Source organism: Megascapheus bottae, chromosome 1 (assembly GCF_031878675.1).
Source record: "Megascapheus bottae isolate mThoBot1 chromosome 1, mThoBot2.hap1, whole genome shotgun sequence".
Taxonomy (NCBI): domain Eukaryota; kingdom Metazoa; phylum Chordata; class Mammalia; order Rodentia; family Geomyidae; genus Megascapheus; species Megascapheus bottae.
Genome location: NC_143509.1, coordinates 23666543 through 23690649, shown reverse-complemented (window position 1 = coordinate 23690649; position 24107 = coordinate 23666543). Strand labels below are relative to the sequence as shown.

General features: G+C 45.5%; 1 protein-coding gene across 2 annotated transcripts; it reads right to left on the bottom strand.

The window, feature by feature from the left end:
* Window positions 1-1482: 1482 nt before the first annotated feature.
* Window positions 1483-23602, bottom strand: Gpr160 (G protein-coupled receptor 160). 2 transcript variants are annotated; one of them, XM_090347994.1, is made up of 3 exons: window positions 23361-23602; window positions 11687-11794; window positions 1483-2693 (listed from the first exon to the last, which is right to left on the bottom strand). In XM_090347994.1, exon 3 carries the CDS (start codon window positions 2682-2684, stop codon window positions 1647-1649), a length of 1038 nt encoding a protein of 345 aa, XP_090204120.1. In that variant the 5' UTR covers window positions 2685-2693; window positions 11687-11794; window positions 23361-23602; the 3' UTR covers window positions 1483-1646. The 2 variants fall into 2 exon arrangements, with proteins under 2 accessions (XP_090204120.1, XP_090204036.1); XM_090347910.1 differs by having other exon boundaries at window positions 23397-23602.
* Window positions 23603-24107: the final 505 nt, after the last annotated feature.

Genomic DNA, 24107 nt, shown 5'->3' with positions numbered 1-24107 from the left:
GCCCAGGACTGGCAAAAAAAAAAAAAAATAGTTCCTCACCCATGGCCAGATGAAAGGCCAAGAATTCACTCCTGACAATGCTCGGAGAATGCAGTGCCCGCCATGTGAGAGGCCTGTTGTATTTTGACCTGAAGCAATGCTACTGTGATTCCTTTGGGAATTTTTAGAATATTTGTATAGATTTTACCAATTGTGTATCCCTAACCCAAAAATTCAATATGCTCCAAAATCTGAAAGTTTTTGAGTGCCAGTACTGTAAGAAGTTTCAGGTTAGGGCTGTGCTCTGCCTGTACTTACAGCGTAAAAGATTTGGAATTATTCAGCAACATTCCTTAACCCGACCCAGGAACTGGTGCTAAAACCCTCTAGGACTTCCACGAAGGGTCACAGACACTTCTATTATCTTCTTTCCTTTTTTGGGGGGGTATGGGGGTGCCAGTTACTGGCCTTGAGTTCAGGGCCTAGACTATCTTGAAGCTTTTGCTTAAGGCTAGTACTCTGCCACTTGAGCCACACCTCTACTTCTGGCTTTTTGTTGGTTAATTGGCAATAAGTGTCTTGAGAACTTTCTTTCCCAGGCTGATTTCAAACTCCAACTTTCAAATCTCACAATTATTTAGGACATTTAAAAAAATGATAGTTGGGCATGGTGGCTCACGCCTGTAATCCTAGTTCAGAAAGGTTCAAAGCTAGCCCTGGCACAAAAGGACCTGAGGCTCTTATCTCCACTCAATCTCTAGAAAACGGAAAGTGGGGTAGGGCAATAGCCTTGAGTTGAAGAGCTCAGGGACAGCACCCAGAACCCAGACCTAGTTCAAGCCCCATGGCCCACAAAAAAAAAAAAAAAAAAAAAAAAAAGATAGAAATAAGAGTCCATCTATGGAGTAGGAATTAAGTTTAGTTGTCCACAAAACTCAACATGTTTTTGAAAAGACACTATAAATAATAGATACATGTAAGGATGAATGCTATGGTACCCATTTATGTGTGTATATATGTGTGCATAGATATATACACATAGAATAAGCATGATACTCATTTGTGTGTATGTGTGCATGTATATATGTATATTTACGTATACATACACATATGTAGATATTTCTACATGTGTGTATATATATATATATATACACAAATCAGCAAAAAGGAAGACTGAAGGTTAAATTTCAATACCACCAGAAAAGCAAAAAAAAAGGTTTAAAGTTTTAAAAATCATCTAAATTTAAAATGACCCAATCGTCCCCTTAAAGTTTACACCAAACCATTTTAGGAAAATGGTCTTGATTTTTCTTGTTCTAAATTTGGTAAAATGTTTTAATTCATGGAATTCATGAAATCTCAGATTTATATGATATTTTCCTTCATTTGGGGGTAAAGCAAACATCAGTATGGCCAAATGTTAGCTTGTTTATTTTACTTATGCATTAATAACATTTACACAATGTAACAAATATTCATTTAACACCTGAAAAGGCATACAAATTTCTTGGCATCATCTTTAAGATTTAATAAGAAAGCCCTCAAAGGCACGTGCGGAAAAGATGGAAGAATTAGAGCACAAGAGATTGCATTCGGGTTATGTCCTAAGCCATCATTCTTCCTGGTTTGTAAACTGGGATGTGTACTTCAGTTTTAACACAGCAACACTAACAAATGATTACTGAGATAGGCTTTTCAGTTTGCTCAAGATGATGAATCATAAGTGGGATGAAGCAGCATTTCCAGTTTACAAAGGGATCCACAGGCAATGCAGAGTCTTTTAAATAAACTTTATGACAATTGAACCAACAAACTGTAGCAATCAGGAAACTGTTGACAAAGTATAGCCAAGGAACGCTCATCTCAAGGTACGCCGGCACCTGCACGTTGAGTAAGAGCAAGAATGCCTGAAGCAGCACAAATGGCACCCAGGTTCCAAGGAAGCAGACTGTGAGCCTGGACGCCAGGGTCTTTTTGGAGTTCCCAGTGTAGCCACAGTGGGGAGAAGCGGGAAAATACAGGATGGTCTTGTTCATATAGGAAGTTATTCGTACAGCCTGAATCAAGGTCAAGATTTCTGACCACGAAGTTATAAATGCCCCGGATAAAACCGTCATCATAGAAATGGAAAGCCAGTAACTCTGAAAGCTGACGTAGGACGGACACCGGTAAGAGACGCTGCGTGCCTCCAGGCTTTGGTAGCTAGCTGGATCTCCCAGAACGTAGGCCAGGACTGAAATCCAAATTAAAATTACTATAGACAAATAAAATGACCTTTGACACTTAGATGACTTGGTTTTAGAGAAATTCAAGCAATAATCTATATAAGCTATTAGGAAAACTGGATAATGCAAAAGGCCATAAGTGAGGGAAGCAACCTGAGTCAACAGGCAGATGTGGTATTTCGTAAACCTAATGCCCAGAACTACAAAATCCCTGAAGTAGGATATAATGGAAATGTTTACTAAAAGAAAAAGATCGATGAGTGCTAGTGAAACGCAAAAATAGTTCATAAAACTTTGATTACTGCTTTTTCTTCTCATTCCTAGTGTGAGGCTATTTAATAGTACTTTCCCAAGTATGATCAAGAACAGCATCGAGTCAAAATCTAGGGACTGGTTTGGTGCATGTGGCTGGTACTGAGGCGGTTTCTCTGAGGAAGGGGTTGGCATGGTGAACTTCCAAGAAGACCCACTTCCTTCCATCCTCCATCCCTGCAAGAGTGAAGAGCGGATGTTATCTTGATGCTGCTTCTGTGAGCACATCACCCAGCCAAGCACCTGTATTCTCGAATTTCATGCACTCCCCCAAAGTAATGAAGAATCTATTTATTTTTTGAAACCCAGATGGTCCAGAACTTTGCAGTTTTTTGACCCAAACTTTATATACACGAACAGCTCACTTCTATATTAGCTTGTCCAAGACACAGAGAAAAGGCATACTTGCTGGAGCCAAGACCCGTGCCTGAAGCACCAACACTATCTTCATGCTCAGGGCCATCACCACGGCCTCTTCCCTGTCCCGCTGTCCCTGTGGCCAGCGTTGCCAACAGGCTGTGCCCTACCACCTAGCCTTCTTCCCACTTGCCTGTCCACACAGCAGCTTTCTCTGGAGCTCAAAGACTTAAAAGCAGGCAGTTCAGTTGACAACAAAAGAAACACAGGTAAAGATTACAGACAGAGCCGGGTGCCGGTGGCTCACACTTGTAATCCTAGCTACTCAGGAGACTGAAATCTGAGGATTGTGGTTCAAAGCCATTCGGGGCACTAAAGACCCTGAGACTCTTACCTCCAATTAACCGCCAGAAAACCAGAAGTGGAGGTAGAGCACAGGGACAGCACCCAGGACAAGAGTTCAAGCCCCATGACTGACCAAAAAAAAAAGAGAGAGGGAGAGACAGCTGGATGGAGCTTCTGGCTGTGCTTTCAGGCATGGCAGCTGGTGAGGGAATAAAGGAAGACAGTAAGGACTGGCTCAGATTCCTGCAAACTTTAAGTGGCAAAGTAGGTGAAGGATGTGCAAGGCCCTGGGCTTGGTACTTAGCAAATAAAGGTAGGGAAAGGAGCAACAGCTGAGGCTCCGGTGATTTGAAAGAAGAGAAAATAGAGATGAAAGGATGCAAGAAAAGGAAGGAGTCGAGAAATGTAGCTTGAAGATGGAATGTGCCCAGCACGTATGCAAGTGCTGGCTTCCACCCAGCCCCACTGCAGAACTATGCAGACAGGTGACAAATCACCTGCAAGTGTCAGCAGCAGGAGGCAGGTGAAAAGCAATATGTAGCTGGGAGCAGTAGCTCATGCCTGTAACCCTGGCTGCTCCAGACGCTGTGATCTTGGGTGGAGGTTCAAAGCTAGCCTAGGCAAGGAAATCCATGAGACTTATGTCCAATTAACCACCCAAACAGCTGGAAGTGGAGCTGCTGGCTGAAATGAAGTGCTAGCCTTGAGCAAAGCAGCTCAGGAACAGCTACCAAAAAAAAAAAAAAGTTACATGCGACTATGTGGTATATCTCCATGAGACAGGACAACATAAAAACTAGGAAGATGTATGCAGCTATTAAAAATACTTCTGAGGGCCGGGAGTTGGGCGTAGTGGTAGAGTGCCTGCCTAGCCTGCACGAAGACCCGGGTTTGATTCCTCAGTACCACATACATAGAAAAAAGCCAGAAGTGGTGCTGAGGCTCAAGTGGTAGAGCTCTGGCCTTGAGAAAGCACAAGGACAGTGCTCAGGCCCTGAGCTCAAGCCCAAGACTGGCAAAAAAAAAAAAAAAAAGTACCCAAATGCATATGCTGTTCTCACTCTAAGGTCTGCTTAAAGTTCTGTAGCACGCACTTGCACTTGCAGATACTTAACTTGGTGCAGAAAGGCAAAAGGCATTCTTGGTATAGTCCTGGGCCATCCATTAACGAAGAGCAGGTGAAAAGCTTATCTTCTCTGTCTCCATTGTGTACTCTGCTAAGCCATTCTGCCCACAGTCCCTCTGTCACCTTGGAATCAATAATGAAACAACCCCAAGGGACAGCAGAGCCTTGCAGAACAGACCCTCCGGCATGCCCGGGGAGATCACACCCGCACCCTGGACTGCACCATGTGAAGACTTCTCCCCACCTGTGCCAGTTCCTCATACCCTGAAGAGGCTGAAGAGGAACTAAAATGCCATCTTTCTGCAGCACCCCATTCCACACAAAGCGTTCTTTCTCCACCTTCACCACGTCTCTTCGTTTGGCATACAGAGGTGGGGTCTGTGCCTATGTGGAACCCCTGGAGTTTGGATCCTGTCACTTCCATCATGCTTCAGGTTGTGTCTGCAAAGACTGGGCTCACAAGTGCACTCATGCTCTCCTGACCATGTCCGTGCTCATGAGTCTTCACCCAAGTCACACCCAAGCTTCAAGAGCACAGAGGAGGGAACTGCTTCCCAACACACAGAAGACTAGAACTGCCCTCATACCAAAACCAAAGACATTAGGTTACAATCAGCATCCTAATAGGGCGCATCCCTTGGGAGACAGAGGCAGGAAGATCAGAAGTTCTAGGCTGGCCTGGACTACATTGGGGAAACCTGTTTAAAGAAACCTAAATTAAGAAACCTAACATCCTCAGGAACTTGACTTGCTTGCTCACAGCTCGAATTCTTTTCTGGCACACCAGGCTTCCAATCCTGCCCTTTTGTTGTTAACTAGAGACCTAATCTCCAAGACCTTCCTGACCTGACTGGCTTTAAACCATGATCCAGACATCTCAACCTCCTGAGCAGCTAGGATTTCAGATGTGAGCCACTGGCATCTGGCTTGAAAACAGGATTTATAAACCCAAAAGATTTGCTATAAAGATATAAAACATAGTGTGTCATTAGCATAAGGATTATCTTATAAACTGGTGGAAGAGAAAAGACTTTAGACCTATACATTCATAGTCAACTAGGCAAGAGTCCTTTCTACAGACCGCTGGGAATTGAGGACCCATAAGTAGAAACCACGAAGCTTCACCCTTACCCAATACTATATGCAAAAAAAAAAAAAAAATGTGACTAATGTCCTGGATCACAGGACTAAAATGTACAGGTACAACAAACTGCAACTCTGGAAGTCATGTTAGCTTCCTAGGCCTGCCATAACAAATAACACTGGGAAGAAAGCTTAAACTAGATGGCTTAAAACAATGAAAATGGAAGCTAGAAATCTGAGATCAAGTTGTCCTTTGAAGTTCCCAGAGAACCCTTCCTTGCCAATTCCAGCTTTGGGTGGGATACCCAGGCATTCCAGCTCTGCCTGCATCTTTGCACATGGTCTTCTTCCTTTTGCCTCCCTTTCCCCAGCTTATCTGAACACCAGCCTGTATTCACGCGTTACCTAGCCCACTTGCCCTTATCCTGATTTCACCCAAGCACCTCAAATTTTCCAGATCTTTCCAAATACAGTAGTCATAGTCTCAGATTCTGAGGTGATTCAAGTTTGGGGGGACTCCAGATGAATCACCCCAGAAGGCAAAGAATTCTTAGGATGCATGTGTTCTAATTGGCATCATTAAAAAAGAAGTCACATGTGTCTGATCATATAAAATAATATCAAAATGAACTCTAGGAAATGGAAACAGGTTTTTTTCATTTTTGTTTTTCTTTTATTCTATCTTTGGGAAGATAAGAGGGAACACAAATGGAGGACAAAGGGCGAGCAAACGCAGCAGTGGTACTCACTAGACACTGTTGAAAATGAACTATACAACTTGTGGGTGGGATGGGAGGGGTGGCGCTGTTCAAAACAAGTTCTCAGCCGGGCCTAGTGGCTCATGCTTGTAATCCTAGCTATTCAGAAGGCTGAGATCTGAGGATCACAGTTCAAAGCCAGCCCAGGCACTAAAAAGTCTGTGAGATTCTTAACTCCAATTAACCACCAGATAACAGGAAGTGGGGCTGTGGCTCAAGGGTGGTAACCTTGAACTGAAGAGCTCAGGGACAGCACCCAGGTTCAGAGTTCAAGTCCCACGACCGACCAAAAAAAAATGAAGTATTCATCACCCAACTTACACAACTGTAACTCCTCTGTATACTACCTTTATAATAATTTAAAAACAAAAGGCTGGCTGCTGGTGGCTCATGTCTATAATCCTAGCTACTTAGGGGACTGACACTGGAGGATCATGGTTCAAAGCCAGCCTGGGCACAGAAGTCTGTGAGACTCATATCTCCAATTAACTACCAGAAAACTGGAAGTAGTGTTGTGGCTCAAAGTGGTAGGGCATAAGCCTCGAGCTGAAGAGTTCAGGGACAGCGCCCAGGCTCAGAGTTCAAGCTCCATGACTGACTCCCCCCCTCAAAAAACAAAACGAAACATTTTTCCTTAGAAATACAGTTAGGAAAATAAGGCAAGGCAAGTCACAGACTGGGAGAAAATACAAGAAATGTCTGCTAAAAGACTCAGAGCCAGAATAGAAAAGGGTTTTTCAAGTCACAATAAAACAATTAGACCATTAGGAAAATAGCAAAATATTCCAGATACATTAGGGGAATGCAAATCAAAGTCACAATGAGATGGCTGTACACCCACTAGAAAAACGAAGATCAAACAGCAGCAGAGGAACCTGCATATCTCTCTCTCTCTCTCCCTCTCTCTCTCTCTGTTTTTGTTTGTTTGTTGTTGTTGGTCCTCAGAGCTCAGCCTCCTGAGTAGCTAGGATTTTAGGTGTGAGTCACCGCATCTCTTAACCCTTCCATAAAGGGTTAGAATAAGCAGCCCAGCAGCTTCTTAAGTGTCCAACGTTCGATTACCATGGCTCCCTCTAGAATTCAAGGCATCTCTTAGCTCTGTTTATAATATTCTAGGGCTTCTAGAGCACATACCCCACATTTTCTCAAATTTCTTCCACAAACCAGTTCAAAAGGCTTCTTAACCATCTGGTCACAGGCCTGCATTGTGTCTGCTTACTGCAAGCAGAATGACTACAGTCCCACTGCAGTAAATCTATTGGTTGCTCCTCAATTTGATTATGAACCACGTATCCTCTGGTGTGTAGCTACGATTTAAGGGTAGTTACTCATCTGAGAAGGATATTAATTTCAGACCAGTTTTGTTAGATCTGTGCTGGCAACACTAATGCTTCTCTCTTAAATGATTGGTGCTGTCATAGCTAAGCTGCTAGGGCAATTTTTGTTTTTTGGCCTCTGGAGCAATCTTTCTGCCTCAACAACCCCAATGCTGGGATAACAGGCACAAACCACAACACCTAGCTTCTCCAGCACAGGTGCTCAGGAGGGGAGCTGTGCCAAGCCCCAGGCCATACTGCCTGCTGCTGATTCCAGGGACTGTGAACAGTGACACAGAGGTTCCTGAAGAGGAACGTGGCAGCTGTCACTCACTTTACTCCAAGCTGTCACCATGATAGCTGAGGCTGTCTTAATGCAGGAAAATTTGCCGATTTAGCCGAATGTCCACAGGAAATCCCAATTCATTCTCAAATCCCAATTCATTCTCCCGGATGAGCCTTCATTCCAGCCCCCAGAAATCACTGCAGTTTTCACAACCACTGAGCTCACCAGGCTCTGCTTGCCACTGCACCCCCAGGCACTCTGTGCCATCTGTGCCTTTGTCCCACATCTGACAGCTTCAGATGACCTTTATAGGACACTGCCTGCGGCTGCAGACCTCACACAGCAGTCCCAGACCCAGTGGGGCGGAACTCTCCTTCCCCCCAGCCAGCTTGGCTGTCCTTGTGTCAGAGCTGGTTGCCCCAGGGGCACAGTACAGATTCCTGCACGCCCAGCAGCAGTCGCTAGAGGGCGACTGAAGAGAGTGGCCCAGAGCAGAGCCCTCCAGAGGCCCTGGAGGTGCCCAGATGACTGGCCACAGGGAGGGTTCCATGGAGCTGCAATGACCTACTGGCTGACCTGTCCGCTCTGACTAGTCACTGGCTGCTGGGCTCCCTGAGCTCAGAGGCCAGAGGCATTGAGTCTCTGACATCTGATGCCTAGAGTCCAATTTATCCAATTCTCCAGGCTCAGGGCTCAAGGGAGCTGCCATTTGCCTATGGCAACAGAGCAAAAGAACACTCAGTAAGCAGGATGGCTACTTCTGACGTGCGTCTCAAGTGGAACCCATCTCCTCTTGCCCCCACGTCTAAACTTCATTCTCTCCCTCCCTCTTCCTGGAGAAGTTGTGTGCTGTCTTCCTCCTGTGGTACTCATAGTTCAGTACTGTGCATCATGGACTGACTTTATCCTCTGCCTGTTCTTCGGTTTCCCACACTGCACGAAGCACAATTCAGTGCACAGATGCTGCTCCACAGCTTCCACTACAGGGCCGGGGCCCACGACCTGCCACGGCCAGCAGCTGCTTCTGCTAGGAGTAGGCACACAGCCAGTTGTTCTCTGCTTTGAACTTCCTACTAAATCAATTAGCCTTCATTTGATTTTGTCTAATTTAGAAACACCCAATGTATCCAGGCTACTCGACTCTGTTTCCAGTATTTCTGGCACACAAACAGCTATATTAACAACATCAGTTATGGATCAACACTGATTCACTGGGGCCAGTAGATGTTAAGAGTTACGGCTCTGTGTGACCTTCCTGTGTTACCATCTAGGATAACCTATATTTCCTGGATTGTTGACATTGAAGTGATCAGAATTCAGTCAACAGCCATGAAATGAAGGTGTGCCTTGCTCCCTCCAGATCCCTGCACTGGTCTTTAAAAATTAGGTTATGCTGATAGGATTCATTTTTCCATGTAGCTGTCATTCATTTTTACCCAATGCTTAGGTCTCCTTGCAAATTAATGTTCTAGTGATATGCATTTCAGATATCCCTCCCTTATGTCATAACCATCTAATTGACTAAGAATTCTCTACCCACGTCCATTCAGCCTAACTTTGGATGTAATATCATTAATTATCTTAGAAATAGGGAGCTAGGGAGTTCACTACCTGTGACAGGTCACAAAGGTTAAGAGGTGGGACTACAGGCATGTACTATCATATCAGGCTTTGATTTCTGTATGTTACTTTTGTATCTTGATACTTTACTAAATTTGTAAATTAGTTCCAATAATCTTTTGGTGGAACCTTTAGGTTTTTCTAAATATAGAAGAGTACCATCCATAAACAGGAATAACCAATCAGGCTAAAAGTTGAGTGCCATGTTCAATAAAAGCAGTGAATGTAGACACCCATGTTGCATTCCTCATCTTAGAGGAAATAGTTTCAGAATTTTCCCATCTGGCATAATGTTTGTTGCAGTCCTGTCACATACTTCTCTGATGTCATAGTCCTACACTTAATTAGTTCAAGACTTCATCGTGAAGAGATGGCAAATTTTATCAAATGTTTTCAAGCACACACACACACAGCCAGTCCTGGGGCTTGAACTCAGGGCCTAGGCACTGTCCCTGATCATCTTTTGCTTAAGGCTAGCACACTACCACTTGACCCACAGCGTCACTTCTAGCTTTTTCTATTTATGCGGTACTGAGGAATCGAACCCAGGGCTTCATGCTTGCTATGCAAGCACTCTACAGTGTATATTTTAAGATCATAAAATGTTTATTTTTCATTGAATAAAAATAAAATTTTGTTCATCATTGAACTATGTTGCATCCCTGAGGTAAAAACCAACGGGATCATGGAGAATTAGCTTTTGATATGCCACTGTATTAGACAGTATTTTTTTGTCAGTCCTGGGAACTGAACTCAAGGTCTGTGCACTGTTCTTGGACTTTCTCAAGGCTAGAGCTCTACCACTTGAGCCACAGCACCACTTCCAGCTTTTCTATGATGTGGTACCAAGGAATTGAATCTGGGTCTTCGTGCATGGTAGGGCAAGCACTGTACCACTAGGCCAAACTCCCATCCCCAGTATTTTTTTTGTCTTTTTTTTTTTTTTTTTTGGTACTAGGGATAGAACTCTGGATGTTGCACCTGCTAGGCAAACACTTTGCCATTGAGCTAGAATTTGACATTATTTTGTTGAGAATATATCTGTAGTTTTCACGACAGAAGTGGTGGTCTCATAGAGAGTATCTGGAAGGATTCTCTCCTTTTTAATTCTGTGTAATTGTTTATACGACGTGGCATTAGTTCTTTACAGTTTGGTAAATTTTATCAGTGAAGCCATTACATTTTGTTCTATTTTTTCCCCCTCAAAGAGGTACTGGGGTTTGACCTCAGGGCTCCAGGCTTGCTAGGCAGATTCCACAGAGTGATGGCTGAGTCTCCTACTACTTTACTCCTGGCACCGAGCCCCCAGCTCAGTGGCGTTTTGTTGTGAAACATCACATTAGCTGCTACTGGTCTAGTTACTTGTTTTTCTGTTTGTTTTTCTCAGCTCAGTTTTGGTGTCATGTATCCAGTACTGGTCTTTCTTCTAGGTTTCCTAATATGTTAACTGTATAAAGTTCTGCTGTTGTTTTCAGAAGTCTCTAGTGATCTTTGTCCTGACAGTGGGGTGTGGGCAGGGTGTGGGCAGGCAGGATGAGCCTCGAGCCTAGGCAGCCCATCCAGGAGCTGGACGAAAGCAGAGCCAGGCAAAGTTCCCCTCTGGGGCACCTCAACTGTGGGCCCCTAGGAACAGGGGTAGTGGTGAGATTGATGGAGTTGCTCGAAGCCCCTCACATACTCCTGTGAGATGGCAGCATGAGAACTACAGCATCCTCTGCGCACTGTCAGCAGCAGAGACCTGAGTGCAGCCCAGCAGGGAAGGAGGGTTCCACATGGGAACCAGCATTCAGGACCCGCACAGGGTCAAGTCCACATGTGGTGGCGACCCAGGCCCTGAGAGGCCAGCTCCCTCCCAGGGGAAAAGGGCCACCTCTTTTCCTCCATGCTACATCACCTGTCCCCTACAATGTAGGGTAATCAGAAGGCCTGGGAGGGTTCAGGAGGCAAGTCCCCACATTATCCGTGAGGTCCTAGAGATGGGAATATCAGGGTTTCTGACCCACAGACTAGTCCAAATCCATAGCATTCTGGGGCTCGATGAGAGACATGAGATCTTTATCAAAGCAAGGCAGATTACTTATGTTAGTGGCTGTAACTCAGGAATGCTAGCACTTTCCTGTCACTCTTCCTCTTGCAAAGGGGAGTCTCTCCCTCCTCTAGCTGTGGAGCTGGGGTGCAGATGCCAGGACATTGTTTTGTACTATGTTGCAGTCCTAGGCATCTAAATGTAATGATATTCTAGGCCTTGTTTATTTCCAATGTTCTTCCATGTCACTCACCTTAAAATGCAGCCCGACAGCTGCTGCTCTGGTTCTTCTTGGTGGATGGAGGGAGTGATAGCCATCTCTGTTCCACCATCTTGTCACTTCATCAGGTCATCTTGACAACTTAAGAACAAGGAAAAGGTTCTTAAGAGAACTCCTCAAATACGAAATATAAAAATTGGTAAAGATAGTTCCTTAAAAACCTATTCTGAAAAGGCGCATGGGCAAAATATTTGAACAGATGCTTCAAAAGGAAAACGTACAGTCAACAACACTCAAAAAGGAACTCAACATTAATCCTTATGAGAAAAATCACAGTGACAAGCAACTTCACATGTGCCAGAACAGCTGTTTCTAAACTAATACCAAATATTCAAAAAGACAGACATCTGGGTCTCGGGCACGTCTTGACTGGGAAATGGTCCCTCTGGGCTCCAGCATCAAGGCCCTGGCTGCGAGTCGATGGAGCACTAGAGCCATCCCAACCGCAAGGCTCTCCCTCACCAGTGGAGGAGCCACTGACCGGTTCATAACTTAGCGGTGCTGTTTGGAGGCAGGGCCTCATTAGAGAAGGCCGATGGCTGATGGCATGACTTTGTTAGAGTATTTTGTTTCTGGCATCTCCACAGGGGAGGCTCTCTGCTTCATCACTTCCTTCCACCAGGAGCCACTGCCTCACACAGCTCAGAACTGGAGCCAGTGACTGAAACTTGGGACCTGTCAGCCAAATCCACCTTTCTTTCTCATTTTTCTCAGGTATTTTGTCACAGCAACAAAAAGTTTATGAAAATTCTTACTCATTCGCAGCTTTGGGGAATGTAAAATGATACACCCTTTGTTTTGTAAAAGCCCAGAATTTAAACACACACCTACCTATCCTGTGATTCAGTGCCTCTATTCCTAGATCTGTTTATATAGGAGAAATTAAGAGCACACATCCACAGGACTTGTATGAGTTAAGCAATCTAGGTTTTAGTTATGATATTGACCCTATTACTGTAAAAGGAATCAATACCATAGATTTGATCAAAATTTAGTTTGTTTTCTTTAAAAGGCATTAACAAAAAAGTTAAGACAGAGCTGGGCTCCAGTGGCCCATCTGTAATCCCACTCAGGAGGCTGAGATCTGAAGATCGCAGTTCAAAGCCAACCTGTACAGAAACGTTCCCGTGAAACTCAGCTCCAACTAACCATTCAAAAACTGGAAGTGGCACTGTAGTTCAAAGTGGTAGAGTGCTAGCCTTGAGCAAAAGAGCTCAGGGACAGTGCCCAGGCCCTGAGTTCAAACTCTGTGACCAACAACAACAAGAAAAAAGTTAAGCCACAACACTGGGGAAAATATTTAAAAATCACATGTCTGGTAGTCTACATTTATACACATATTCTCTTTGTCTCTATATATCATATATTATATATATTATATGTATTTCTGTATAATGATAGTGACACCCCAAATTAAAAACCAATAAAAGGCTTAACTATGTATTTCACTGAAAAAGATAATATCCACAGCAGATAAACACAAAGAAAGGTGCTGCACAGCTCTGATCACTGGGGAAATGCAAATTAAACCTGGATTGTGATATCATGGCCTTCCCTTTGGAATGGCCCAAAGACAGCTGGCAATATTATGTGTTGGTGAGAATGTACTGAAATAAAAAACCTTTGCACACCATTGCAGGGACTCTGGCACTGCACAGCCACTTTTGGAAAGTACGTTGATAGGTCTTAAGAAGTGAAACATAAACCCAATACTCTTGTGAACTTCAAACAACATTATGACGGGCAGAGCAGTACTATTTGTAGTAGTCAGAAGCAATTCACATGCCCATCAGCTGATGAATGAATAAGTACCCTACCCCACACATACTTCCAAACCTGAATTATGGTGATGGACACACAAATATAAACTTTAAGATTACATAATTATGAACTTAAATAGGCAGATTTACAGAATATAAACTTCAATAAAAGTTTTTAAAATGACTCAGACAAGAGTCATCTTTATTCATAAGAGCTAAAACTTACAAACAACACAATGGTCAAAGGGGAATGGGTAAATTATGATACTGCCAAAGAAATGACATAGTAGTCACTAATAGAGAACTACTGAGACATGTCACCACAGGCATGACTTTCAGACAGAGGCTGAACAGAGGAAGCCACTTCATTCTATGTTTGTTGCATTCTACTTGCAGAACATCCCAGAATAGGCAGAGCTCACTTTATGGTACTAGAAATCAGACCCAGTTCTCTCCGAGGCAGGGAGACTGACACCAACACTATAAACTCAACGCTTACTATCTGTATCATACTTTATGTGCTTCAATGCAATTATAATGCCTAAAATGTCTCCAGTCCAAGAGATTTACTACAACACAAAGCCAAATCAATGAATCTCACATTTAGAAGCTACATGTGTCTGCTGCCTGTGTGACCAACTGGCTACCTTAACATGCAACAATGACTATAAAACTGATTTAACACTTAGTTTTAAGTGTTTTAATTAGGTCATGTGGTACATGCTAAACATTTCACACATATTATGAAACATAAATCCACTTATTCTTCAAATATTCATTTACTTATTTCTTCCAAAGTATTTTTAAAGGATCAAAAATATAGTCCAGATATATAAGTTCAAACCCTACCAAAATCACAGATAGAGTAGTTATATAGTAAATAATGTATAAACATAGAGTAAAAGTCTGAGGGTTCTTCCATAATGAAGTCTAGTTAACAGAAGAACCTTGACTTCAAGAGAGGAAAAAAAATTAGGTAACCTAACAGTCTCAGACTTTGGAATAAAAAAAAACTTTGGTTTCAATCAGGCCCTGGAATATTTGGGCTTCAGGGGAAGTCTTATCCTTGAAGGGGCCACTGCCTGCTCAGTAGCATCTGTATGGCTCCACCAAGGAAGAAAGGACTTGCCACCATACACAGCTGTGTCTTTCTGTTCTTTTTCTTTCCTATGGAGTGACACCTCAGAGTGGCCCAAGCCAAGCCTGCAGGTGTGGTAAGGATGAAGGAATCTGTCTCCCATACTATTAGGCCTGGTGGGGCACTTTTCACATGCATGAGGCATTTTAAAGAGCACTCAATATGTCTGTGTCTCTTGCTTGTTTGCTTGCTTTGTGCCAATTCTGGAGCTTGAACTCCGGGCATAGGTATTGTCCCTGAGAGCTGGTGCTTGAGGCTAGCGCTTTACCAACTGAGCCATGGCTCCACCTTGGGCTTTTTGGGTGTTTAATTAGAAGTAGGAGACTCATGGACTTTCTTGCCCAGGCTGGGTCTTTCAGATCCAGCTCCCCCGTAGCTAGGATTACAGAACTGAGCCACCAGTACCCTGTCTGTGCCTTCTGACCTAGTAGTAACATTCCAAAAACTTATCACAAGGAAGTAATCAGAGGTAAAGGAAGGACCACTGTGGGAACAGCTCACTCAGTGAATGCCAACACCCTTCCCCACTGAGAAATCAAAACCACATACAACAGGAAGGTGATCAAATGGATTACAATACAGTCAGTGCGTGGAATGCTCCCTTATTGCTTTAAGAGAAAAGCTCCCCAGAAAAATTAAGCAGGAGAACATTGCCAACTATGATGTTTGATGACAGAAGCAAGATAAAGCCACGTATGGCAAAGCCTTTCCGAGCAGAAGTTATATAATTCCCCCAGGGTCTGCTGATGGCCGGATCAGACAGAATATACTTGTTCTCAGTCATGGCATGGAAGGGGGTGGGGGCTGAAAACCAGTGAGCCACCTGGTGTTAGTCCAGGACCCGCTGGGTAGTAAAACCATCTATGTACACCTATACTGAAAGGGTGTGTGCACCTGCCAAGACATGTGGGGCTGGAAAGGTTGTGGCCTTGTACATAAATTCTCCTCATACTTGAAGGGATCTTAATTCAATGTGGCAAAGCAGCCTAAGAGACTGCATGCTAGGAAGAATAGTACTTCTCCCACCGGCTCACACCAGAAAGGCAGCAAGCCACAGGGTCAGGTCAAGCCACCCCAACAGACTCGCTCACTGCTGAGACTATGGGTATATATTTACTTCTTATATTTGTCACTCTGAAAGTTTATTACTTTTGTAATAAGAAAAAAGTATCCTTCATGACCTCTGACTTAGAAGTTATTCTACCTGGGGGAGAGTGAGTGAGGCCTAGTGGTAGAGTGCTTGCCTAGCATGCACAAAAACCTGGATTGGATTCCTTGGTACCACATACATAGAAAAAGCAGGAAGTAGTACTGCTGTGGCTGAAGTGGTAGAGTACTAGCCTTGAGAAAGCCCAAGGACAGTGCTCAGGCCTCAAGTTCAAGCTCCAGGAATAGCAAAGAAAAAAAGAAAAGGAAAAAAGAAAAAGAAAGAGTTATTCTACATGTACCTTTCAAAACCTTAGACTTGGGTAATTATTGTTAAGGTGTGGAATAGGCTACTTATAGGGATCTGTCTCACATATCAGAGTCAAACATCTATCATGTTCAACTTAAAATGATCCATAATACTTTAAAAATAAAAAGAGAAATGACCTTGTTCTCTAATTTTATTATTTTCTTATTCTAACTGTCTGCAGTGCTGAGACTAGAATTCAGAACATCACACATGTTAACAAAGGCTCTACCACTGTGCTGCCATCCCAGCTTTCTAATTTTAAGAGAATGGCTAAAAAAAAAGTCAGAAATAAGGCTGGGAGTTTGGTCTAGTGGTAGAGTGCTTGTCTAGCATGCACAAAGACCTGGGTTCGATTCCTCAGTACCACATACAAAAAAAAAAAAAAGCCAGAAGTGGTGCTGAGGCTCAAGTGGTAGAGCTCTAGCCTTGAGAAAGTCCAAGGACAGTGCTCAGACGCTGTGTTCAAGCCCAGGACTGGCAAAAAAAAAAAAAAAGAAATTCTGAAATGGCTAGGCGCTAGTGGCTCACATGAGCAGAAAAGTCCACCAGACTCTTAACTATCAAGAAAGTCAGACTTGGAGATATAGCTCAAAAGTCTGAGCAACAGCCTGGAGATAAAAACTAAAGACTTGAGTTCATGCCTCAGTATCAGCAACAAAAAAACAAAACAGAGAGGCTATATTCATCAGACTTTATGTTGCCACGACAAATGGCTAAAAAAGATCAACGTGAAGGAGGAAAGATTTGTTTTGTATCACACTTTTACAAGCTGCAGTTCATGATGGCTGACTTCTGTGGTGAGGTAGAAACGTCATTTGAGTAGGGCACAGTGGAGGAAAACCACAACCATTTCATAGTGGACCGGCATCAAGAGAGCATGAACACAGAACTGAACTGGGGACTTCCTCCTTCTGCTTTCAATCCACCTGGGCCCCTAACCTATCAGACAGTGCAGCTCATCTTCCAGGTGGGTCTTTTTTCCTGGAGTTGTTGCCTTGCATGCCAATCATACCGGTGGAAATACCCTCTTAAGACAAACCCAGAAGCTTGCTTTCCTAATCTCCTAGGTGTCTCTTAACCCCTGTAAACTGACAAGATTAATAATCATTTGGGATTTAAAAGGTTCTCACCCCCTTAAGCCCAATGAAACCCATCTCATATTTCCATTTTTGGGTTCATCTCTGGCATGAACTTTAGCCCACTCCCACCTCTCCTTACAGGCAGGACAAGGGAGCTGGTTGAAGACCAAATAGACCTCCAGAACTTTAGGACAGTCTACATATTGCGGATGTAAACACTGGCTGGGGCCAGAAATGTGGCCTAGTGGTAGAGTGCTTGCCTAACATGCCCTGGGTTCAATTCCTCAGTACCACATACACAGAAAAATCTGGAAGTGGTGCTGTGCCTCAAAGGGTAGAGCACTAACCTTCAGAAAACTCAAGGACAGTGCCCAGGTCCTTAGATCAAGCCCCAGGACTCGCAAAAACAAACAGCTGAAAGTAAATGTACCTAACCCTCAGTCAGGTGGAAGAACATTTAGGGGATAGGGCCCCTGGGTCCAATTCTTCCTCCATGCTGACACCCGCCTGCACTTCTGCAAGCAGGGCGGGGTTTCTGTCCACATGAATGCCAGGGGATTCTGCTGCTCTTGTAGGCTGGGAAGATTTTCATCCCCAAACAACAGATCCAGAGGCCCAGGTTCACAGCTGAGGGTCCAGGCCTATTCCCATTCATTCTAGGGCAGCTGCAGCTCTTGTCCCGGAGAACACTTCCCACAGAGCACATGGCAGCTCACTCAAAACAGAAGTCAGAACTTATCTAGCATTACTGGGGGGAACTGGCCCTAAAGTGAGGATAAAGAAGACAGGCTCAGCTAACCACAAGGACCCACAGTGACTTGCTGGGGCAAGTTTGGGGAAGAGGCTCCAGTGTGCCATTTCATCCTCAGCCCTATGAGGCAGGCACTGTGGTGACTACTGAAGTACCTGGGGGTGGGGGGGAAGAAAGGAGGTGGGCAGACTAAAATAACAATAAACTGATGACACACAGTAGTAAATATCAATCCCAGTGCCAGCCAATCCACCTCCATTGCTTTGTGAAGCCTGTTTGCTCATGCTGGTACTGCTAGGGAGTGCCCACTCATGAACTTAAATCCCACAGTGCTTCTGAAATGATCCACTCAACCCACTTGCTCTTTACTTCTTTCAGTCTAAACAAGATCACTTCACTGGTGAGCTTATCTTTCTTATCACATTAAGAACTGTCTGCTAGAATCCTGACAATCCACCATCAAAGGCCTCAAAACAACACCTGGCCTTTCCTCAAGACCATCCAAGTCTGTTTTTTTTGTGTTTTATTGGTCCTGGAAGTAGGGTCTGAGTTCAGGGACTGGGTGTTAGGTATCCCTTAGCCTTTTCACTCAAGATAGCACTCTACAACTTGAGCCACAGCTCCATGTCTTACTGGCTAATTTGGGAAAGAATCTCACAGACTTTCCTGCCCAAGACTGGCTTTGGTCAGTGATCCTCAGATCTCAGCCTTGAGTAACTAGGATTACAGATATGAGCCATCTGCATCTGGTTCTACAGGCTCAATTTTGTGGGTTTTCCTTTTCCCATCCTCTCTCTATCCTCCTCCACATGAGCCCATAAACTCTCAGAACTGGACAGGGAGGAGAGAGTGGAGAGAGGAAATAGATCTAGTTTCAATTGCAATGAAACTCCAGCTATACTGGAGAACCTCTGTCCTTAACGGAAGTTTCATGACAGGAAATGAAGCCAACTTTGGACTCTTGTATAAGCTCTTAAAGGCTGGGGCCCCTCCGAGCTTGTGCAGCTTTCTAATTGGCGGTGTGTGGCGTCTCCACTGTGTGGAGAGCAACTTTGTCATCAGCAGCAGTGAGGCGGGCAGAGGGGATGAGAGACAGGTGCACTTTCTGAAGTCTTCAGAGTGGCTGGTACCCAACTCAGGGCAGCTCCAGAGCTAGGCACCACAGGGGCTCCACATAGCTCCCTGCTTAACAGGGAGGGCGCACAAGCCCTGCCACTCAGAGGGTGCCCATTTTCACAAGGCCTCCATTCTTATTGTACTTCAAGGGTGGCAAATATAAATTTCCCCAAAGACCAAAGGCTTCTCTCTTTCCTCAGTGACCACACACTAAGAGAAGCAGAGCAATGTGAAGGCCAGGGAGGTTTGGGGAGCCCTGGAGCTAAAGGGATCTGTAGTGCACCAACCCCCTCGAAGGTAGTTGCTCTATTACTGCCTGGAATCTTTCTTGGGGACCGAACATTTGGAATCTTCTGGTTCTCAGTACACCTCAGTTACAAGTAGCCAGGGATCTGGGTGTCACCAGGGCAGTAGGTAGTGGTGAAAGAACTGCCTGTCTGGCCCTACATAAGTGGAGCTGTAGGGCTTGCTGAAGGCATGGAACTGAAGAGGGAGGAAGTAACAGACCCTCAGGACAGCTAATAGGACCCTCAGGACAGCTAACAGGAACCCCAGAACAGCTAAGTTGGAATCTGAGCTCTTCACTTACTAGATTCAAGTCCTCAAGCAAATTAACCTGTCTCAAAAAAAAGGGCCATAATACCCAATTTCGATTTGTGGGAATTTGTATCATGGCTGGGCCTGGTAGTGCATGCGTGTAATTCCTGAGGCTGAGGCGGGAGGGTCATGAGTTCCTGGCTAGCCAGCACAGTGACACCCTGTCTCAGTTCTCCCTGCAAGGAACAGGATGTGCAGACTGCTGTGGACTCTCAGCAGATGTTAAGACTCCTTCTGCCAGACCCCTAAATGACAATGAAGGCAAGCCTCAACCTCTGGAGATTCCACTGCTCTCATCTATTAAAAGCCAAATCTATCCTTCCGGGGAGCATGAAGTGCTGTGGAGGGCTGCTGAGTGCTTACACATGTGAAACCGTGTCAACACCCTTTCCTCTCATTTCTAGGCCAATGAAGGAGTAATTGGCTTCTCTAATGTGTTTATCCCCTTCCACGGCACAAAGTGGAAAGACCAGGGTGTCACACTGTGGTAATTCCTCAAAATGGCTTTTAGCAATAACTCCCTAGGGTCCCAGTCCAGCATCCAAAGGAGGAGAAGCATTAGGTCACTGCCAGGTCACCTAAGGACCCGGCAAGTTCTAAGTTCTATTGTTTTGGGGAACTAGTGAAGAAATGGAGGTAGAAAAGTCTCTAAAAGTTGCATTTTTTATTCATATAGGGAAAATTGAACTGTAAGCCAAACAATTTCATTGAAGTACTGGCATGAATTCACGGTTTTCCAGCAATGAAGGAATTTTTTTTGTTGCTTCTCATTTTCTCACATCCTGCAGTAAAACCTGGGCAAGTGTTAGAATATCCTTCAACTGAAACTTAAAAATATCTTTACAATTTCTGACTGGGCATGGTGACACACTTCCCTAATTTCAGCTACTTGAGAGTGTGGGGAAGTCACATTAGGAAACTGAGCAGACCTGCCTGTCGCCTCATTGCCTCATTGGGAGGTTTGGGTGTGGTTTGTGATGTAAAATAAGGCTACTTCGAACCCACGGATTGGCCCCGCTGTCCTCTCTGACCGCACCTTCCTCCCCCTGTCCTGCCCACCTTTATGCTGATAGACTCCTGCATCTTACTTTAGCCCCTTGTACTTTCCCAATAAATGAGTCTTGCTGTGACATTCTCCCTGGCACGTCTGTGTCTTCCCTCTGGAGAGGGAGGGCTGTGTGAAGCAGGCCGCCGGCCCTAACCTTAGTCTTAGTCGGGGCGTGTTCTCCTTGCCTCTCCTGCGGGTCAGGAGGCAAGAAGTGCTAAAAACAGAGAGGAGGTAGGAAATCTGAGCTCAACAAAGCCAGTCAAACTCAAAGCAAAAAGGGCTGGGGGTGTAATTCAAGTGGAAGAACAAGCCAGATTTCAATTCTTAGTATGTATGTATTTATTTATTTTGCTAGTCCTGGGCTTGAGCTTGGGGCCTGAGCACTGTCCTTGGACTTTCTCAAGGCTAGAACTCTATCACTTGAGCCTCAGCACCACTTCTGGCTTTTTTTTTTTTTTCTGTATATGTGGTGCACAGGAATCGAACCTGGGCCTTCGTGCATGCTAGGCAAGCACTCTATCACTAGGCCAAACTCCCAGCCCTATTTTTTATTATTTTGGAGGAGGAAATCTTTACTTCTTTTTATACTTGTGAACTCAGATATCTGAGAGCATTTGTCTGACACTTCAACTTCGTGTGTGTGTGTGTGCATGTGTGTTGGTCCTGAGCCTGGTCCCTGAGCTTTTATGCTCAAGGCTAGCATTCTACCACTTGAACCACAGCTCCCCTTCTGGATTTTTACATGCTTAATTGGAGATAAGTTTTCTGGACTTTCCTGCCCAGGCTGGCTTTAAACCAAGATCCTTGGATCTCCGCTTCCTGAGTAGCTAGGATTACAGGTGTGAATTACTGGCATCCGGTAACACTTTAACTTTTAATTGCCACAGATTATCATTTACTTTGCATTCCGTTCTGTTGTAAGGAAGCTATCAAAAGTGTAGATTACTCTTTCAGGCATAGATCTCCCCTTTCTCTTTCCATTGAACTTCAACAGGTCTCTCCTGGAGTTAACACCTTTGCAAATCACAACTAATAAGACTAAGTGGGGGTTATAAATTCTGAGGAAAAAATAACCAAGTTGGATGACCATAAAGATATTACTTCCAATCCCAAACAGGATACTTAGAAAGGAATAAAAACTTGCATATACCCTGGAACAATTTTAGTTCTTTCCTAAGTAAAATGGCTAATTAAGTCATGATTGCTGATGCAGGCTAGTAGAGATAAACACAGAAACAAAGTAACTTTTTTAAACAAATGAATACGTGCTAATTACCTTGTGCTATTTCTAGTATTATGTAAACTCTTTGATATGTACAATGCTTCTAGTGGTGTACAGGTGCAGGTGACACCAGCCTCTATATTTATTGGCTTACTTTCCCCCAGAGCTGGGGATTGAACCCAGGACCTACAGCACAAAGGAGCACAGTGCTCAACCACTAAGGCACATCCCCAGGGGTACTCTCCGTTGTTGAGTGTAACCTGGGATTTGGACAATTGGGGAAAACTGCTAACACATTTCATACAACCCGCCTGGCTGGAGGCAATGGGTTCTCCAAGCTTGCTAAGCCTTTGTGTGGAAAAGGCTGAGCCAGCATCCACCTGCATCAACTTGATCCTCTCAGCTAGGACACCCTTGCAAACATCCTGAGCCTTCAGAACAAAATAAATCAGCACCCCCAGAGAGGAGGAAAAGAAGTCTTTTGATAGCCAGGCTGGAGAGACAGATTACAAGAAATGAACACAGTGGAAGGAAATCTTGGAATCTAGAACCATCTCTGGTGCCAAACTTGCCTTCTGATAAAAGGTGGTGGTAGTTTCAGAGGAAAATGTTCAGCATACACAGAAAAAAAAAAAATAGTGGTGGAGACCTGCATGTCATAGCTTCAACTAAGAACAACTCAAGCTAATCCCCTCTCCCCAACCAAGAGGATTATTTTGAAGCAGATCCTCATCTTTTATTTTAGCCTTAAACCAGTAACTCTAAAAGACACGGCTTAAAAAAGAAAACAAAACAAAACAAAAACATAGTTAGGGATGAGGATGTGCCTTAAATAGTAGCAGGCAGGCGGAGGCCCAGACTTCAAACCCCTAGACCAGCAAAAACCAAGTAACTACAGTTAAAATGACCAAAAAAAAAAAAAAACCACCTAAAGTAATATCGAACAATCGAGTACAAATTTCATTATCTCAATTAAAAAAATATTCATCCAACCAGGATCCAATCAAGGTCCACAACTTGCATCTCTAACCTATACTGGCTATTAGCTGTTTTTTTTCCTCGACAGGCGGCCGTTCCTGTGATTCTCACGGGAGAACCCCAGCGGCAAGTTACCCTAACTCTAGCCTCGGTGTCCCACCCACAAACGCCTGTTTCTCTAAACAGATAAGCGTGAGGGCGTGGGTCATCTGCTTATCCGGTCACCCGGCGCCGCGAGGGGCGCAGCGGCTGGGAATCCTCATTTCCCGGCCGAGTCGCGCAGTCCCCTCGCGGCGCGGGGTCCCGGCGCGGGGTCGCGGCCCGGGGTCGCGCGGCGGCCGCCTCCGCCACTACCTGCACAGGTAGGCAGGCGCTTCAGCTGGGAGCTCCCGACACGGCCGCCGGTTACCTGGCCCGCGGGGTGTCCGGGAAGCCAACCCTCGCGGGCCCCGAGGTCCGGGAAGCGCCTCCCCCGAGGGTCCCGACCCCAGCCCGCGCTCACCCGCGGCGGTCGCCGCCCCGGCGTCCCGGTCCTCACCCTGAAGCAGAGAGGCTTGCTCGTCCTGGCCGAGAAATCTCAGCCCTCAACTCCCGTCAGGGAAATCTTCCTTTTCCCATCTGCGGAGCCCACGTCGGGAAGCCCGGACGCGGAGCGGCGGTCGTCGACCACCTAGCCCGTGACAGGGAAGCGGCCTCCGGCCTCGAGCCCTCGCGCACTCCCCGCCGCTAGCGCTCGCTCAACGTCCTCCCTGCGGCGCGAGGGCGTGGCTTCCAGCCAGGCCACGCCCTCAGGCCCGCCCCCTATCATACCGCTCCCACACCTGCCGCGCCCCGCCCAGGCTGGAGTGACTGCTGAAAGGGAGGGGCTGCGCTCCAGGCCCCGCCCATCACCCGGCTTCAGCCAGCCCGCTCCCACACCTGTGGCGCCCCGCCCCGCCCCGCCCCCAGTGACTGTCCAGGGGGGCGGAGCTGCGCACCGGGCCACGCCCGCAAACCCTGCCCTAAGACAGCCCCGCCTTAAGACAGCCCCGCCCCGGCATCTGCTGCTCCCACCAGAGGTGACACCTCCTGGGGGTTCGAGCGGTCGCCGAGCGTCCAGTCTAGCCTCTCCCTCAGCCTAGTGTGCTCCTGGGAGGTGCAGGCAGAACCGGCCGGCGCAGGGCCCCGGCTAGAACGCTAGACCTAGTCTCAGTGGGAGACAGGCCGCGGGCGCCCCCTGCCGTCCGGGACCTAAAGAGACGATAGGGTC

Excerpts from the sequence above, each read along its gene's own strand:
- Gpr160 (XM_090347994.1), bottom strand. The coding sequence starts at position 2,684 with ATGGAAGGAAGTGGGTCTTCTTGGAAGTTCACCATGCCAACCCCTTCC.